The sequence below is a fragment of the Drosophila yakuba genome, chromosome 3R (assembly GCF_016746365.2).
Source record: "Drosophila yakuba strain Tai18E2 chromosome 3R, Prin_Dyak_Tai18E2_2.1, whole genome shotgun sequence".
Classification (NCBI taxonomy): Eukaryota; Metazoa; Arthropoda; class Insecta; order Diptera; family Drosophilidae; genus Drosophila; species Drosophila yakuba.
The window spans coordinates 28,854,081-28,872,484 of record NC_052530.2 but is presented as its reverse complement, the minus strand read 5'-3'; the positions used below and the strand labels follow the sequence as shown (position 1 = coordinate 28,872,484).

Below are 18,404 nucleotides of genomic sequence, written 5' to 3'. Positions count from 1 at the left end.
TCAAACATATAATTAAAAGTTTAGTATATTTCATAGGTAGCAGCTAGTCTAAACGATCCAATGATCCTATATCAAAGATTTGGAATTATTTGATCTTAGAGCAAGGCACTGCACTTGAATAATAATACATTTGCTTGGATCATGCAGTTATAATTAAAAGTTTGGTATTTTCCATAGGTAGCAGTTAGTCCAAGCGATCGTTAACCAGATTGCAACAAAGTTGCAGGGGGCTGTCTGGCCATTAGGGGGACTTACAGCAGGGTTCAATAATTAAATGGCCATCGTGTGCTGGCTTAAACGAGAGCACAGTGGAGTGAAGTGGAGTGGAGTGGGTCTAGAAAAGTTCTAGCTGCACATGCCATCAGTCCGAGAAACCTCCTGCCTTACTTTAATTTCTGCTCCTTGTGACACACATAGATGCACATGCACATGGCACACGGCACACACACAGACCATGAAGCCCCTAAATGCTATGTGCACGATGATGATGGGGTCTACCTACTGACACCGACTGCGTTGTCTACCACAATTGTGTCTACTGGTCCGTCCGCCCCCTTTGGGCCCACTGCTCCCCTGATCTTTGCCCCTCCTCCGAGATACCATACCCATGGCATGCCCCTGACAACATGCTCCTCTATCCTTTCTTCTGCATCGCATTCTCCCTTTCAACGATCGTTGTGCAATCAGTGGAGCATTAAGTGCGATCGCCTTCGCTTTTGGCCGCTGCTTCTACAACGCTGGCTGAAGATATAGTGCAAGATGCTAAATACTTCCAAATTTGGTAGTTTCCAAACCTATTTTTACTACTTTGGTATTCTTTTTAATCAAAAGCAGCACTGTTTCGTTTTAAGTGTGACCAACTTCATGTATAAAGCGTAGTATTTTTGTGCTAAAATACTAAAACTGTGTAGATTTGTATGCTAAAGTACTAAAACTGGGAAGATTTGTATGCTAAATTACTAAAACTGGTTAAGTAATGTTCAGAGCGGACTACTAGTATTTTGAACTGATCTGTTTCACTTCACTTCGGCTGCCTGTTCCATTTTTATGCTGCGGCACGTAAAGCTGGAACATTCGCTCGCATCGGATCGCAAAAGTTTGGTACAAAGTTGGGTACATAGCCAGTTGCCTTGCTATATAAGGCGCGTATGTGGAATTCTGCGCTTGTGTGAGGGGGAATCTGCAAGTTGGCGCTGTTGTTGGGCACTAAATAAAAGCGAAACTTGTTTGCGTTGTTTGTTCGTTGTTTTCCTTTTTTTTTATCTTTTTCAATGCCCCTCCTCACCCATTGTTCTTCCTCTTCGCGCAGTCTGCTGGTTGGGGCCTTGAATGGGATCCTGCCTCGCAAACTTGAACTTGCTGTTGTGTCTGTGTGCGAGGAGTGGGGATAGCAGTGGGTCTTTCGCCGTCTCTTTCCGCTGTCAGTTGGAGCAGGCACACTTGAAAAAAATATGTTTAAAAATCTAAAAAATATAAGCTCCATTCATTTCTTTACCAAAATACTAATATTTTTTTAGGCTATTATAAAGGGTTTCATATTTGGCATTAAGTGTTTTGCTTTCCTTGCCATTAAATTTACTTTTTTGTGGCTGTTTCTGCGATGATATCATGGCTATGTTTTTCTGAATGTGTGTGTCAGTCAGGCAGTTGCTACTTCACTTTTTGTACCCCGTCTTCTTATAATTTCTTCACTGCGTTTTTTTTGCAACATTATCTCTTTATCAGTTGACAGAGAAGACCTTGAGACGCCTCGTTGCCCATTAAGAATCGCAGCTTAGAAGGGTTCCACGAGTGGCTAAAAACACTTATAAAGCGACGGCGCACAGGAAGCCCTGTCCGCCGACAAAAATTATAAATTAAATCACTTTTAGCCAGTGCCAACTGCACACGGTCTTGTTATCCTTGTTTCCCTCCTTTGAAGGGAAGGGAAGGGAAGGGGGGCGGCTCAAAGGAAACCCCAAAAAGGCAGACACCAAATTATAATTATAATAACCATGCTGATAATGCACCCTACCCACTGTCCACTCATCAGGGCTTTTGTATTTTCGGGGTTTTGAGAGTTTTAGGGGTTTCGGGGAAGCTCGCTCAGGTGAAACAGGTTGAGCGACAGCAAAAAGGCCAAGAAATATGCATTCACAACATGGCAAACACATATATTTGTATACCTGATTGTGGGCATGGCTGCACTGAAACAAATTAATTAACTTTAAAAACTTCTGAGTTCCAAAGGAATTTGCATGCATCATTGATATCAGACAACTACATCCGTAATCCTTGAACATGTAAATTGATTTAATTTTTTTTTTATTTTTTTTTAGTGCATAATACTTGTGTATTTGTGAGCTGCCATTTGCACACACTTGAGGTTTTCTCATTTTTTGGACATATTTATTTTTATGACAACGACAATTTGACAGGCAGACGAGCGAGAAAAAGTTGCGAGAAGCGGAGCATAAAAACAGAATTATCATAATTATCGAGACCTTTGTTTATGACAAACATCAGGAGCAGCTTGCAAATGCATGTGTCCGTACGAATTGTGTGAAGACATGTGTAGGGCTCATTTTGGGATCGCTTAATGGCATTTCTTCAGATGGAGCGGAAAAAAGAGAAGTATATATATAAATTAAACTGCCAGGTTTGCTTCTTATTGCTAAATTGATTTTAGTACAACGAAGAGGAAAATACTGCACCCAAGTCATGCTTCGTTTGTTGTAAAAAAAATATGTAATGTATTCTTCAAAAGCCCCTAACTATGCTAATTTCATTAAAAAAAAAGAATCTACAGATCCAGCTTGTTGATTCGCTTCCTGGCGAAATCATTTACTTTTCCGGTGAGCACAATTGTGCCCGTCACTACAGTTGTGTATCTACAAAATAAACCAAAATAATCCTGGCATTCATTAATCAAGACTGTGGCTCACACCTCAACTTTCCCGGGGCACAAAACTCTTTTTCACTAACTGTTACTTTTGCTGACGGTTTCTGTGCGCAGCGCAATTTAAATGAATTTTTTCATCCACACTTCATTTTCATTTTCATTTATTCTGTGTCATGCTCTATCATCATTAAAACGTCCAAATCGCTTCCTTTGTGCCTCTATTTTTCGGCAACAATTTGCTTATCTAGATTCACCATCAACAGGCGGACACCACGAGGGTACCACAAAATACAGGTGACCGTAAATATATGGGGGTATATAGTATATAGTATATAGTATTTGGGGTCTGTTGGTGGCCAGAAAACCACTTGAGCGTGTTTCCTTTTGACCAGCAAAGTTCGGTTGTTTAACGTTTGCACTGTGCGGCTTTAATTTGTGCCACGCCCCCCATCCCCTTTTCCACCTGCAGCATTTTCACACCCACTTCATTTAATTTAATTTGTGAGTATTTTTCGGCTGCGGCGGCGGGGAAAACACTGTAAACTGATACGAGCTTAATGATGTGTTGGTCCTAGACATGTGTTGATAGGTGTCCCTACACTGGGAAAACGGGATTAAGACCTAACAAATAAAATTTGCTTAGTTATGTTACAATTTTAATGAACTTGTTTGTAAGTAGTTAATAAGTAAGTTATTGTTTTGTTAACACAAGCAATTTATTTTATTAATCAAATTTGGTTCTGACAGCCACTTTTTCTTAATGTTTCCTGCTCTATGTGTGCCTAAGCATTAATTAAATTTAATGAAGCTGTTGCTGATGTGCGTGTTAAGTATCACAAATTACAGTCAAAAGTCTGATAATTTTGCTTTTCGGGGAGTGACAGTTGACAGCTTGAAATTGTGGCTTTTAGGGCTGCAGTTGGTTTTTAGTTCTTGGTTTTTCGGATTTTCGGAATCGTGGCTGCGCATCGATAGCTGGGCAAATACCTGATTCATATCTCCCTTCTGAAGAGCTGGGATTTGGTTTTACTCCTGGTTTTGGTCAAGTGTCGATAAGACAACCTTTGGCTTCTCTGCATCGCTGCCAAAGTTGAAAAGTGGCAGGAGGAGCACAGGCTGCAACGACGTAATCGAAAACCAGTTCTGCGGCTGGAAAAATGTTCATTATAGGGATTTCTCCTTTGTGCGAGTATATTGTGTACATAAGGCTCTCTGCACTAAAAAAAAGTGGTTTGGCAACCCTTTTTGACACACAAACACCATTGCACTCGGGGAGTAAATGCAGTTTTTTTTTAACGAGGCACGTACACATGCCTGTTTAGATGCCACTTCGATGCATTTCCAGCTTTTTTTCGCTGCATTGCAATCACGCCGCTGTTGCATGTTGCATGATGCATGTGCGTGCCCCTTGCCTCGAAAAGCAGGGTGGCTCACTCTTGCTCTTGGGAGTGCAATCGTTTCAAGGTTATAATACTTACTCTATTGTAAAATTAATATATGTTATTTATTTCATTTAAGGAATCATTTTAAAATGTAGAAGTAGTTGGAATTATATGCGATTATAGAGCTTGTCCGCTCAAGAGAGCGTCCGTTAAAAAAGTTGCAGTATGTTGAAAAATGTGTCGACCGGAGGTACCCTCGCCACTTTTAGTCGACGTGCTACCCCAGCTATATATAACTCGATTTATGTACGAACTCCGACAGACTTTGTACATACATTGTTTATGCAATTCTCGTGACTCCTTTTGGTTCTGTTTTCTCGGCTCGTTGTGGTTTAACATTCGCCTGGCTTTTTGCTTTGCTGCTCTTCTCTGTTGGCCTGCTGTTATTGTTTATTCTGCTTTGGTAGCATTTATACAGCCGCTCCTCAGTGGAGTCCGAGTCCGTCCAAATGTCCGCTGCTCCTTAGACCTTGACCACTAACATAGAAACAGGCCGAAACCGGTCTGTGCGGGCCAACTCGATTTGCACAATTGCCAGTCCTGCCTGCCCCCTCTTGTTATCCCATCCATTGCATATCTGTATATACACTATATATTTATATATTGTATATATGCGATTCAATTACCGAATCACACCCACGCAACTGGTAACTGCGATCCGTGGACTCGGCTAGCTGTCAAACCGCCAATTAATGGCCCAAACAATGACGGCCAACTGATGGACAGAATGTGTCTCAAATTAATGAAAACGATTTCTATTATCATATTTATACACTTTAATCAATAGGTGTTTACGTTACGTTTGAGTTTGGTAATCGAATTATAGGGAACTTGCATTTTGCTGCTCTGAACCACATCATAAACATATTATTTCCACATGGTAAAAACTCATTTGAGAGCTTTAAAGGGTGCTTAAAGTTCCCGTTTGCCGATAGCTGCAGTCCACAGTTTTTGTCTATTGTAATATTTATCCAGTGTTCGCACGAACATCGGTTAGTCAGGTTTCGTGGGTGGGGATTACGAGCTGTGCATTTTAATTGATGCGGGATTATGGGTGCCACAAAGCTGGAAAGCTGAGAGGCGACCAAAAAAGGGTTGCCGAAATTAATTACCAAAATGTTTGTTAATTTTCATAATTACAGGTGAGGCTGGCACGACTTTTCCTTGGGGGGACTGCGATTGCGATTGGAATCGTGTGTGAGCGAGCGGAGGAGGAAGAAACGGGCATTTGCCGCTCGATAAAGTGACTTAATAGCAGGCCTCGGGAAACACATGAACCCCGAGGAGCAGGGAATGTCTTCCGGAGTTGAGGGACCCCCTACCTTCTTGCCCCGCCCCGATATCCCCTATGAGTCCCCTCGAGATGACCTAATTCTCTTCTGTTGGGTTCGAGGAACAAAGGCAACCTACTTGTCATAATAAAAATTATTCAAAAACCGGCATGTGTGCATGGCGCTTCCTCCTTCTACTGATGGATTTTATCCACTTTTTTTTCTGTTGGAAACTTGAGCCCCTAATGTTGTTGGCAATCACGTGTTCCGACTTCGATTCACCTCGTATCATTTGACCCCCTTTTCCATTTTGTGCCTCCCTTTGGAGATCGAGCTAGAAGCAGATGCAGGCATTTCTTGATTCTGGAACCCGACCTTGTTTACTCTTCTTGGATTTCAAAACAAGCCAGCACTAATTGATGCCCAACTTGTTGATGAACTCTGCCCAAATTGGTACACAAAAGAAGCACTCACTAAGCTCTTTGCGCGATTGAATATTTATTTGTTAATTGAACTGCTCCCGAGTTCTTCTTGTTCTTCTTGTTCTTCACAGGCTGGTGAGGGCATTCTGCGAGGGGTAATACAATTCGTTACTCATCAGATTAGCAACTGCTCTTGAGAGCCACTTACAGCCAGATCGCCTAGGCCAGCATTTAGCTGCTTTATGTAGGGGGCAGCAGCATCGGCAGCAGCGGCTATAGTCTTGGCACTCACGGCCTGGAAATTAAGTATTATTAGTATTAATTATGTGTCATTCATTGAGTAAAGCTTACGCCGCCTTCAGCTATAATAGAAGCACCATTGGACTAAAAAGAATCAAGAATATTTGGTTAATTTGATAAACTACAGCATACTTAGTACAATAAGCTTGAAGATGTAACATACCGAAAGACTGCGAGCCTGAGGTCCGTTCTGCATCTGAGCACTAAGACTGGTAATCGCATTCTATGACAATTGAAACAAAATCTTAGACTGGAAACTTTCCAATGGACTTTCCAGTTCTGTGACTTACGGCCAGATCTCCGAGACCAGTGCCCACTCCACCCAAAACATCGCCCAAAAGATTGGTGGCCTCGGGTTGCATATAATCGTTCTCCACTCTCAAACTGGTAATGGCGTTCTAAAAGAATAATAAATATTATATATAAGCTTTAAAATAAATATGTATTAGATATGTAGTATATTACAGCCAGATCTCCCAGGGCGTTTCCCATGTCGCTTAGGAGATTCAAGGTGTTGGGCTGGACAAAATCCGATTGGGAGCTGGCCACAGCGTTTTCCAGATGATGGATGACCTTCTCCCCAGCAACGGCCACTTGGGACACATCCCCCATCAGGGATCCAAAGCTGAGGGTTCCAGCTCTAGCATTTTGTGCCCCCAGGACGATGGCAAAAAGGGTTAGAATTGTAAGAGACTGCATGTTATTGTTTTTCGTAATACGAGCCCCAACCACTATTAATTCGAACAGCATGTGATTTTTGCAGTGTGCAATGTTCAACACACGATAGTTTCGATACTATTACAGATAGCGTATGTCAATGTATTTTTTCTTAAAGAGAATTTGGTTCTCTTTACGATGATAAAAAAATATTTCTTGTATTTACAACAACAACAAAAATATGAGTACTTTATTCAAAACGTAGACTTAAGAGATAAGAAAAAATTGACCACTATTAATTCGAACGCTGCTTAATATAACAAATTAATATAAATTAAAATTGTGTAACGTCACCTTTGGCCTGTATTACACATTTAATACGTTTTGGCATTGATTTCAACAAATTTTGGCAATGTTCTCGAGAAATCGAGTCCCACATCTCTTGCAATTTTATTTTAAGGTCAGAAATGTTCCTTTGTGGCTCATTGCGAAGCTTTCTTTTCATTAGCCACCAAATATTTTCAATGGGGCTTAGATCAGGACTATTTGCTGGCCAATCTAAAACCTCCATTTGTTTATATTGAAGCCAATTTTTTGTTGTTTTGGCTGTGTGCGATGATGCTCCGTCCTGCTGAAAGGTGAATTCACCACAGTCTGCCAGTTTTGGTATTGATGGCAGCAAACTATCTTCCAAAATATTAATATATTTTGCAGCGTTAACCGTTCCTTCAATAAAATGTAGTTTTCCTAACCCTTTGGCAGACATACATCCCCATACCATAAGGCTTGCAGGAAACTTTACTGTCCTTTTAAGGCAGTCTTTATGATATGCTTCTCCCTTTGTACGGATTACTCGTTTTCTTGTATCGCCGACACTTACATCAAATTTAGCTTCATCGCTAAATATGATGGTGTCCCATTGTCTTTGAGTCCAAGACATCCTTTCACGAGCCCATTGCAAACGCTTTTTTTTTTGACGAAGCGTGAGCAAGGGTTTTTCCTTGGCCTACGAGTCAGATAAGTTATTGGTTATGATATAAAAAGTATAATAAAACATACTTTATAGAATCCATATCCAATATTTTTTAACTGCTGTCGCGTCCATTCTCGTTTCACAGTTTTTCCAATTTTCTGCGACCACTCTGAAGCCAAATTTCTTAAAGATTGGCGACGATCAGACTTGACAATTTTGGCCAGTTCCCTTTTGTCACGGGCCAGTTCCCTTTCAGCAGGACGGAGCATCATCGCACACAGCCAAAACAACAAAAAATTGGCTTCAATATAAACAAATGGAGGTTTTAGATTGGCCAGCAAATAGTCCTGATCTAAGCCCCATTGAAAATATTTGGTGGCTAATGAAAAGAAAGCTTCGCAATGAGCCACAAAGGAACATTTCTGACCTTAAAATAAAATTGCAAGAGATGTGGGACTCGATTTCTCGAGAACATTGCCAAAATTTGTTGAAATCAATGCCAAAACGTATTAAATGTGTAATACAGGCCAAAGGTGACGTTACACAATTTTAATTTATATTAATTTGTTATATTAAGCAGCATTTGAATTAATAGTGGTCAATTTTTTCTTATCTCTTAAGTCTACGTTTTGAATAAAGTACTCATATTTTTGTTGTTGTTGTAAATACAAGAAATATTTTTTTATCATCGTAAAGAGAACAAAATTCTCTTTAAGAAAAAATACATTGACATACGCTATCTGTAATAGTATCGAAACTATCGTGTGTTGAACATTGCACACTGCAAAAATCACATGCTGTTCGAATTAATAGTGGTTGGGGCTCGTATCAGCGAATTACTGAATCACTTCTATTAGCAACACTGCATTTATAGGCATTTCTTATCATTTGGCTTATGTGGGAGTTACCGGCTTCTTTGACGCCGCCAATAAAAGCGAATCACACATGAGTGCTTCTTGATTCCCAACTGTTTGGCGGTAGGTTTTGATTCTGATTGATCGCTCATTTGATTTAATTTCAGGGTATTCCTTGCGGTATCTATAATGTTATTTAATCTATCACAGTCTCATAACAGTCTCAAGTAGGTCCTAGTGTCAGAGAGCCAAAAATACATCGACTATAAACGTTCAGAAGTCCAAACAGACATGTTAAGGGATTTTATAGAAAGCCAGCTCTTAAAATATGACAAGTGCATGGGTCATTAATTTGCTCGTTCATTTATTAGAATAAATGGGTAGAAAAGTAAAGAGATACTCTAAAATATGGAGTGGAAAATGTTGCTTGCATCATGTGCAATATCACCAGCAGCATTTGCAACATCTCCAGCTACATTGCCTGCAGCATTAGCAACATCTCCAGCTACATTTCCAGCGGCATTTGCAACATCCCCAGCGACATTGCCTGCAGCATTAGCAACATCTCCAGCAGCATTTGCTGCAGCATTTGCAACATCTCCAGCAGCATTTGCTGCACTACCAGCAACATTTCCAGCAGCATTGGCTACATCTCCAGCAACATTTCCAGCAGCGTTAGCGACATCTCCAGCAGCATTTGCTGCACTGCCAGCAACATTTCCAGCAGCATTAGCAACATCTCCAGCAGCATTTGCTGCACTTCCAGCAACATTTCCTGCAGCATTGGCCACATCTCCAGCAGCATTTGCTGCACTTCCAGCCACATTTCCAGCAGCACTTCCAGCAGCATTTCCAATGTCACCTCCGATCTTGCCAGCATCGTGGAAAATGTGTCCAGCAGAACTTGCAACACTAGAAGCAGCACCGGCAGCATCGTGAGCAATAGTACCAGCAGCGCCAGCTACACTCGAGGCCACATTTCCAGCAGCATGAGCAACATCTCCAGCAGCGTTTCCTGCAGCGCTTCCAATGTCACCTCCAACCTTTCCAGCGTCGTGGAAAATGTGTCCAGCAGCATTTGCAACACTAGACGCAGCATTTGCTGCACTTCCAGCGACATTTCCAGCAGCGTTTCCAGCAGCATTTCCAATGTCACCTCCTACCTTTCCAGCGTCGTGGAAAATGTGTCGCGCAGCTCCAGCCACACTGGAGGCCACATTTCCAGCAGCATGAGCAACATCTCCAGCAGCATTTCCAGCAGCATTTCCAATTTCACCTCCTACCTTTCCAGCGTCGTGAAAAATGTGTCCAGCAGCACTTGCAACACTAGAAGCAGCACCGGCAGCATCGTGAGCAATAGTACCAGCAGCGCCAGCTACACTCGAGGCCACATTTCCAGCAGCGTTGGCCACATCATGAGCTGCCTTCCCGGCCGACTCTGCCACCTTGTTGCCCAGCTTGGAAGCGGCGCCATCATTGGAACAGGTGCAAGCACAGGTGACCGAAGGACTCTCGTTGGCACTTGAGACATCACGCTTACTGACGGATTTCTGCGAAATACGAAAGTGCATTTGATTGATTGAATATGCATGCATTTATCGTCATTTTATTTGTATACCTTAGTTTGATTGGCCGCCAAGGCTTTGAGTTCTGCACTGGCTGCCTCTTCCTGTAAGGAAATGAAAAGCATTAGCAGAGTTCTGAAATGCTGCTGTACTTCCTCCACTTACCGCTTCCTGGGAGACCTGATGTCCAAAGTTAATGGCGCTATTGGACACCTGTTGACCCAACAAATCGCCCTCATCTCCCAATTCGTGACCGAAAATGCTGCCATCCATTCCAAGTTCCCAACCAGAGGAGGCATTTTCCTACATTTATAAAAAAAATATTACTATATGCTAAGCATTTCCCTAGATTTTCAAATACTTACCGCTGCTTCTCCATACTTCAGGCCGCTGTTAGCGGCTTCTTGGCCATATTGAATGACCTCTTGGCCCAATTCATTGCCGAAAGAGGAGGCATCCTGACCGATTTCGTTGGCCTAAAGTTGTATAATCTATAGAAGTGCTTGAACAGTGATCCATTTTATAAATTACCAAGGTATTGGCCACACTCTTTGCGCTGGCCTGGTGTTTTCCCAACAAAGAAACCACCAACAAAAGACTGACTACTATTATTTTCATGTTTGAATATCGAACTAAAGATAATTGCGAGTTTTCCATACTTTATATACGAAAAATTGAACACTTTTATCTAAGGTTCAAAGTTCTTATCTAAGACCCACTTTTGTGATCGATCCATTTTAAACACTGTTGCATTTTGACAATTATTTCCGCTAGTCTAGCAAAAAGCACGCAAATAGTGTAAGATAACGCTGTCGATGTCTCCCAGGTCTGGTTTTTTATCTTGTAGTTGTCCGGCATTTGATTAAATACCCTAATTATGCTTTAATTACATCTAGTTAACAAAGCTAATGCACTTAAAATTTATGATTTAAGCACCCTTCGAGGGCTCAAGTTCAAGAATATATCGATCGCAAACATGTTTTGATAGGAACTTATGATTACCATTTATTTAAAAGACTTAAGAACTCGTTCTTATCAGGTTTATAACAAAATCGTTTTATTTGGGTTTTTTTCTGTGAATGAATAAGCAGTAAAGAGCTATTTTTATTATCAGTGCGTAAACATTTCGGTCTGCTTGTTAGTAAGCAAATCAATAGACAGTGAAGTATAGTATCTACATATCTTCGCCTTTAAGCGGAAAGTATCTATAAGGATTTGGCATTCCATTGGGCAGCAATCGCCTGCCAGTGCGTCGCGTCTTCAGTTTTTTGACAAGTGTATTGTGATCCAGTGGTTTCTTGGGATTTCGGTAGTTGTTAAACATGAAATTTAAGAAATATTCAGGCTGCTTCTTTTTCTTGCCGTTTGCAGTTGAAGTTGCGTGGACTTTCCCTTTTGGTAGTTTGTAGGAAAATCGAATATTGGTGTTCTCGGCTGGCTTGATGTTGAAAACCTTTTCAAGTTGGTCTTCCGAACTGGACTAGAATAATTTAATTTCTTAATTATTGTTTAATGTTACACATGTCAGACTTAATGGCTCACAGGCTCTTCCTCCGTTTTTGTTGCGACTGACAACTTTGCAAAGAAGACTGAAAGAGCTAGAGGTATTAACAATGTGGCTTTCATTCTAGAAATGCTTTAAAGTAAAGAAAAATCTTAAAACATATTTTCTGGAAAATCAATTCGTTGCACTTAACATTATTTCGTTGTTTAAATGCACCTATTTATTTATTTTCTATTAACAAAAGTTAGTCCAAGAATTAAGAAAAATTGTGCTTCCAGTGAAACTATTTTTTAATGTAGAAGTTCGTTCATAAAATTGTGATCTCAGAAAATAATAAGGTTTCCACGCACTCTGGGCTTGGTATTGGTCTTTTTTATAATATGATTACTGAGCTTTTCCTGGAAAGAAACGATAAAGAATGAATAATAGATTGAAATATTTTAAGCAAGCTTTTAGAACTCACGAAGGCCCTAGAGATTTGCCTGGAATCGTTTGCAGTGATTCGGCTGCCGAATTCGAAGAGCGCTTGCATATTTTCCATTGCATCTTCGACACCGTGCTCCAGCTCAGCTATCTCAAGTGATTCATCCGATTGCCCAAACAATAGTGCTGGTTGTGGAGCAATCAGCAGGAAGAGGGCCACTATACCCACCATTCGACTCACCTGCCTCATTCCGCCCATTGGAAGCTTTAAACTCGAGTTGCTCGATATCCAATCCACTTAATACCCGAATTATCCACGGAATCGCTTTGCGAAATCGCTTCGTTGCACTTCGCCAATCTCGGATCGGAATCGGATTCTCCCTGACTCCCTGGACAGCTGCTGTAGTTCCAAATGAAGGCATCGCTTTACGACGTTTTTTATGCAGCCCGCCAGCGATTTGATAGATTTTTGCATAAAACGATTCCCAGCACTTCCGTTACGTGACATTTCGGGTGGTGTTCGCCTAATGTAAACAAGTTATAAAACGCTCGTAAAAGGCCAGTGCAAAAGCGAAACTATGGCACACATAAAAAGGCTATAAAACCTGAAGCTTCTGCCACCGCACTCTATAAAAAATGGGTGGTAGAGTCGAGAAATGCAAAATGCTTAAATCGCAGAGCAACAATCTCAGGACCTCATGACCTCAGAAGGGGGTCAATGGCAAAGAACAGGGGAAGTTTGAGTCAAAGGTGACCGTAACGCTGTTGTAACCCCAACTCCCATTATCGCAAAATCAAAATGCGTTTGTCAATGAATTAGAATCGCTTCGCTGGCGTTGTTGCTCGTAAAGTATTTGCCTTTGTTATAGCCTTTTGGCACATTTTACTACTTGCACTAAATACGCAAATGGTTAAAGATTTTATTCCTACGATTTTTAGCGAGATAATTGTTCATGCAAAATGATGAAAGTTCCTATTTAAGCAACGCCCATGAATTGACTACGTTAATTTCCGTACTTGCTGTAACTACTTTTCCAACTACCTTTTTTGAGACGAGTGTCGGCAACACTGCATGAAAATCCACCCCAAAATTATGCCAACAATGGTAGTGTGCTCGACTTCAAGGCTCGCTATGTTGAAAGTGCGCATTTGACACCGTATGAGTACAGGCAGCGTGGCCGAGCGGTCTAAGGCGCTGGTTTTAGGCACCAGTCCGAAAGGGCGTGGGTTCGAATCCCACCGCTGTCACAGTTTTTTGTTCTTTTTTATTATTAAGAACAAATCTGCAGAAACTTTTTTTTTAATTCGTTTCGTATTTTAGGGTTTTTACCTAATAAAGTGCTAAATAGCAAGTTGTTATACAAATTTTGTTGATTAGCCTTGGTTATTTTTCGTTACCCTGTGGTAATGGCTTATTCAGAATATATTTTGAATAAATCGTTTTGTCAAGTTGAATATTACTCATATAAATCATATTGTGAAATTAATTATGTTCCTATTTAAGTTTATTATCTACAAAAACACATGTTTCTATTGCTTTTGTTGCCTGAGGCAGTTAGTCATAAAACCACAACCAAAATATTTCAAGAGATTGCCCATTTAAAGGCACATTTAAGTTTGAACTACTTAAAAGTAATTGTTATTAATTGTGTCACTTTTTGTTCCCCTTTTTTAAGTTTAAGACCAACCACAAAACTTAAACTTTAAAACCACCAAACAAATCGGAATATGGTTTATGGTATTTAGCGTTGAATAAGTGAGACTAGTCACAAACACAATTACTGCGAGTAATAACTCAAATACAATTGTTCTATTTTTAGAAAAAAACGAGAATTTTTTCGTTCAGAACCTTTTATTTTCTAGACGGCGGTTGGCGCCTCGTTGCGGCAGCGTGGCCGAGCGGTCTAAGGCGCTGGTTTTAGGCACCAGTCCGAAAGGGCGTGGGTTCGAATCCCACCGCTGTCATGTTGAATTCTTTTTTTCCTCATTTAACAGCAGGATGCTGCGTTTCTAACATATTCCACGCCTAATTAGACCTCACGGAATGGGACCGCTGAACCCGTGGTCTGCTTTTCCGGCACACAAAGACTCCGTTTATCTGGCGCTGACATTTTCCGCGTGTTGCCTTTCAACTTTTCCTTTCCGTCGGCGCTCAACCCTTTTGCGGTAACATGTTGATCCCCTTAACAACCCGCAACTCGCAACGCCGGGGAAATGCGAGGAAATGAAAGGGTTTGAAATCAAATGGATAAAAGTATCAAATGTCCGAAATGTATCCCGCGGTTACTTCCGGCCACCAACTGACTCCTAAATACCGCAAAGATTATTATTGAAAGATAGGCCACTGAAACATTGGGTTTCGTGCGCAATAAGCTGATTCAAAGCTCATTTACAAGATACGCAGAGAAACAGAAAGTATTAAAAATAATGGATTTATCTTTTAAATAGGACTTTTAGTTTTAAAAATAAACTGGCTAGAATCTATTAGTGTCTGTAGTGATTTGTTGTTATATTAATGGCCAACTAATATTTTTCTTTTCCTGAGGTTTTGTATTTTCATTTTTACCTTTGCTTATGGAAATTTTTCAGAATCTTCTTCGCATTAGGAACTGGTTTACATACTATATGATGCAAACGACACCTTGTTAGCTGGTAAATCACCAGGCGTTCCCGGGAATGACAGGTCTGTTCTGCCTGTGGATTTTGCATGGCATAGTTGATATACATATATATGTACTTTACTAGCACAGGTCTCTTGCAGATGATGCATGACAAACGGGCAAACCCACTGGAGGGATGCAAGTGCCTAATTACATGCGATGCCCTTGGATTTGTCACAATTTTAGTTAAACCTTATATAGAACATATCTATTGTATGACTAACCGTGATGGACTTGAACCGTTTCCTGTTGCTCAAATATTTATGACGTGTGGAGGAATTCCTGACCAACGTCATTGACTTGAGGTCTTGCGTTCCCAAAAGTTCGTTGCACCCAAAAAAGAGGTTTTCCTAAGCATAAACTCGGAACTGAAAACCCGCGGTGTCACCTAGTGACACGCATCTCTAAGATACAAATCCCATAACACTAGCCACTCGATTCAAAGATAAAACCGCAGCACAGAGAACAGTGCCACTCGATTGTCGAACCCGCTCTAGAGTTCCGATCGAGAACCGATCGAGAGATCTCGGAGCTCACGAAGCTGCAGCTGCGGCTATAAAAAGCTCTGACCAACTCCAGGCATCTCACAGTATGTTTTATAGGGTCAGCTGGCAACGAACCCACTCGCAAGTGATTTAAGTGACTTAATACAATATAGTAATTAATTTAGCAACAAAATGAAAGTGTTCGCGGCGGTAGTTCTGTGCATTCTGATTGCCCACGAGGCCAAAGCCCAGTGTGAGTGTTAGCCATGGAAAAATTCCCAAATCGCGGAAAATACGCACAAGTGCGAGGAAGTCAGTTGCACTTCTAATTGAGCCGGTTCCACGAGCTTCACACGCGCCAGAATTTAAAGTGGGCAGTTTCCCGAGAAGTGCATTTCAAAAATAGAATAAAATTCCCAATTAACTCGAAATTGTGACCATGAGATTAGCTAATTTCATACCATGAATAAAAGTATTAGTATTCTTAGAGTCACTCTAATATTAGTTTTCTATTTCAAATTTAAGCAGTTCAAGCTCTCGTTTCGATGCTCAAGTTTTAAGTTATTAATAACTTAATTAATGCAGTGCAAGGTCTTGTATCTTGATGTTTTTTTAAGTGTGTCATGATCAAACTGTAGATAGCCTGAACCGCAAGAATGTCAGAAGAGTGGCGCGTGCATTCAGGGGCATCCCCTGCAGAACCTGATTGAAATGCTAATACATATATGTACATATATCCTCTGCAGATTCGCGATGCCTGAATCCCAATCAAACCCCTGGACTTTGTGTGCTCATCAGCGAGTGTCAGACGCTCTACTCCGTGCTGAAGCGGGCCACGTTGAGCGATCAGGAGAAGAGCTTCATCAAGTCGTCGGCCTGTGGCAGAGGTAGCAACAATCAGCCCTATGTTTGCTGCACCCAGGACACGGGCTATGTGAGGACGCAACGCCAGAATCCCAACTTTCCGGACTACGATGGCTTTGGCGGCGACTGGGAGGAGGAGCGGCCACAGAGTTTCGTCTTTCCCCGACAAGAAAGACGTCCCTGGAGCTTTGGCAACCAGCCAGTTACCAGCAGAACTCCAGTTCAGAGATCCTCGACTGGCGATGGCTCCACTCTGCTGCCTCAGCCGCCCACCTGCGGGGGCGTGGCTATCAGGAACCGGATTTACGATGGCCAGGACACCGATCTGAACGAGTTTCCCTGGATGGTGCTGCTGGAGTACCGCAGACGAACTGGAAATGGTCTGTCCACCGCCTGTGCAGGATCGCTCATCAATCAGCGATATGTCCTCACGGCCGCACATTGTTTAACTGGCAGGATCGAACGGGAAGTGGGCACACTGTGAGTATATAAATATAATAATATATATGTCTTTAGCTCAAAGGAATGACTTGCATTTTGCTGAATTTAGTGGTTTTTTTATTGCAAAGAGGCAGGTCAGGGGAGCACCTGTGCGCATCAAATTGAAAATTAATTAGTTTTTGTGGTTAAAAACAAAAGATAAATAAGATTTTATTTATATACAAAAAACACAAGTTTATTGAAATTCACAAAATTAATTCTAATCTCTACGAAAAGTTTCCAGAGATTCTAACCACAAGTTCTTTCAGACTTTCCAAAGTCAAAGAAAGGGGAATTTTTCTACTCATCTGCTTTGTGCATCTCTAAAAGTTCTGTAGATCTATCATGGAAAACTTACACTTGTCTTTCCACATTTTTAAGTTTCGCTAAGAGAACCCAAATATCCAGATTTAATAACTGATTGTTGATGTTTGTGACTTGAGCACTAGGGGATTTACTATAGATCTGGATTCATGAATGGGCGCCAGATGAATCAAGTTTTAGTGTTACGAATGCTTAGATCTTAGATCTACTCTCCAATCAAGTTTCTCGGGATGGGCGAAAGTCTGGCTTATTCACGCTTGTTTGTCCGGCAATTCCGCGAAACTGGCTTAAATCTCCGGCTAAGTCGGCTAACGAGGCCAAAGGAATCCCCAGACTTGGAGCAGGCAAAGTTCGTATATGTATGAGATAAGATGTATATTCAAGAATATTAATTAGAGTGTGCCTTGCCGCTTGTTAACTTGTTTTGATGATTCACTAAACCCGGGTTCTCAATTCGCTGCGCTCTCGATTCGCCGCTGGCCAAGCGGCAATTAGCGGTTTAATTCTAGTGTTTAATGGCTTAAATGCTCATTAATTGTTTTCGTCTTGTTTCTCCTTTGGTTTTCAGTGTCTCGGTGCGACTGGGCGAGCATGACACTCGCACCGCGGTGGACTGCCCCCCAGGTGGAGGCACTTGCTCGCCGGAGGTCCAGCGTTTGGGCATCGAGGAGATCCGCTTTCACGAACGTTACAGCGAAAAGGCCTCCAATCAGGTGCACGACATTGGTCTCATTCGCCTGGAGCGCAATGTTCGCTACTCGGACAACATACAACCTATTTGCCTGCCCTCGTCTGTGGGTCCCGAGTCCAGGCAATCCGGCCAGCAGTTCACCGTAGCCGGTTGGGGTCGTACTCTGAAGATGAACCGCAGTGCGGTGAAGCAAAAGGTGACGGTCAACTATGTGGAAGCCACCAAGTGCAGGCAGAGATTCGCGCAGATCAAGGTGAACGTGGAGGCCACGCAACTCTGTGCCGGCGGTCAATTCCGGCAGGACAGCTGCGATGGCGACTCTGGTGGACCGCTGATGCGTTTCCGTGATGATTCCTGGGTGCTGGAGGGCATCGTGTCCTTTGGCTACAAGTGCGGACTGAAGGATTGGCCCGGTGTCTACACGAATGTGGCTGCCTATGACATCTGGATCAGGCAGAATGTGCGGGCTTAGGCTTTTTGGGTTCTCACTGAATGCTCAAAACGAAAATTGTGATCTTTAGCACTCTTAGATTAGTGTAGTAACTAGCCTCTAGATTTTAGTAGACATAAATATTTATTAAAGCAAATACAAGTTTAATAACTGAATG

The 18,404-nt window shown here is 41.7% G+C and overlaps 4 protein-coding genes and 2 non-coding genes across 7 annotated transcripts; 3 read left to right on the top strand and 3 right to left on the bottom strand.

Annotated features, from left to right (window-relative positions):
• Positions 1–6,058: 6,058 nt before the first annotated feature.
• Positions 6,059–9,026, bottom strand: LOC6538874. Its single transcript, XM_002099342.3, has 6 exons — positions 6,782–9,026; positions 6,607–6,714; positions 6,480–6,539; positions 6,368–6,400; positions 6,225–6,311; positions 6,059–6,162 (listed from the first exon to the last, which is right to left on the bottom strand). The coding sequence occupies exons 1-6, from the start codon at positions 7,064–7,066 to the stop codon at positions 6,142–6,144; spliced, it is 594 nt and encodes a 197-aa protein (XP_002099378.2). The 5' UTR covers positions 7,067–9,026; the 3' UTR covers positions 6,059–6,141.
• A 121-nt stretch (positions 9,027–9,147) lies between these two features.
• LOC6538872 (circumsporozoite protein) lies at positions 9,148–11,022 on the bottom strand. The gene is made up of 5 exons (XM_002099340.3): positions 10,897–11,022; positions 10,731–10,841; positions 10,531–10,668; positions 10,419–10,469; positions 9,148–10,350 (listed from the first exon to the last, which is right to left on the bottom strand). The coding sequence occupies exons 1-5, from the start codon at positions 11,020–11,022 to the stop codon at positions 9,202–9,204; spliced, it is 1,575 nt and encodes a 524-aa protein (XP_002099376.2). The 3' UTR covers positions 9,148–9,201.
• Positions 11,023–11,400: 378 nt separating this feature from the next.
• Positions 11,401–12,579, bottom strand: LOC26536305. 2 transcript variants are annotated; one of them, XM_015193591.2, is made up of 3 exons: positions 12,333–12,579; positions 12,220–12,267; positions 11,401–11,845 (listed from the first exon to the last, which is right to left on the bottom strand). In XM_015193591.2, exons 1-3 carry the CDS (start codon positions 12,549–12,551, stop codon positions 11,540–11,542), a joined length of 573 nt encoding a protein of 190 aa, XP_015049077.1. In that variant the 5' UTR covers positions 12,552–12,579; the 3' UTR covers positions 11,401–11,539. The 2 variants fall into 2 exon arrangements, with proteins under 2 accessions (XP_015049077.1, XP_039231672.1); XM_039375738.1 differs by lacking the exons at positions 12,220–12,267; positions 12,333–12,579 and adding an exon at positions 11,908–12,185.
• Positions 12,580–13,460: 881 nt separating this feature from the next.
• Positions 13,461–13,540, top strand: Trnal-uag. Its single transcript has one exon. It is a non-coding gene; the product is annotated as a tRNA-Leu (tRNA).
• Positions 13,541–14,177: 637 nt separating this feature from the next.
• Trnal-uag lies at positions 14,178–14,257 on the top strand. Its single transcript has one exon. It is a non-coding gene; the product is annotated as a tRNA-Leu (tRNA).
• A 1,291-nt stretch (positions 14,258–15,548) lies between these two features.
• Positions 15,549–18,402, top strand: LOC6538869 (serine protease 7). Its single transcript, XM_002099339.3, has 3 exons — positions 15,549–15,690; positions 16,184–16,781; positions 17,674–18,402. The coding sequence occupies exons 1-3, from the start codon at positions 15,630–15,632 to the stop codon at positions 18,266–18,268; spliced, it is 1,254 nt and encodes a 417-aa protein (XP_002099375.1). The 5' UTR covers positions 15,549–15,629; the 3' UTR covers positions 18,269–18,402.
• Positions 18,403–18,404: the final 2 nt, after the last annotated feature.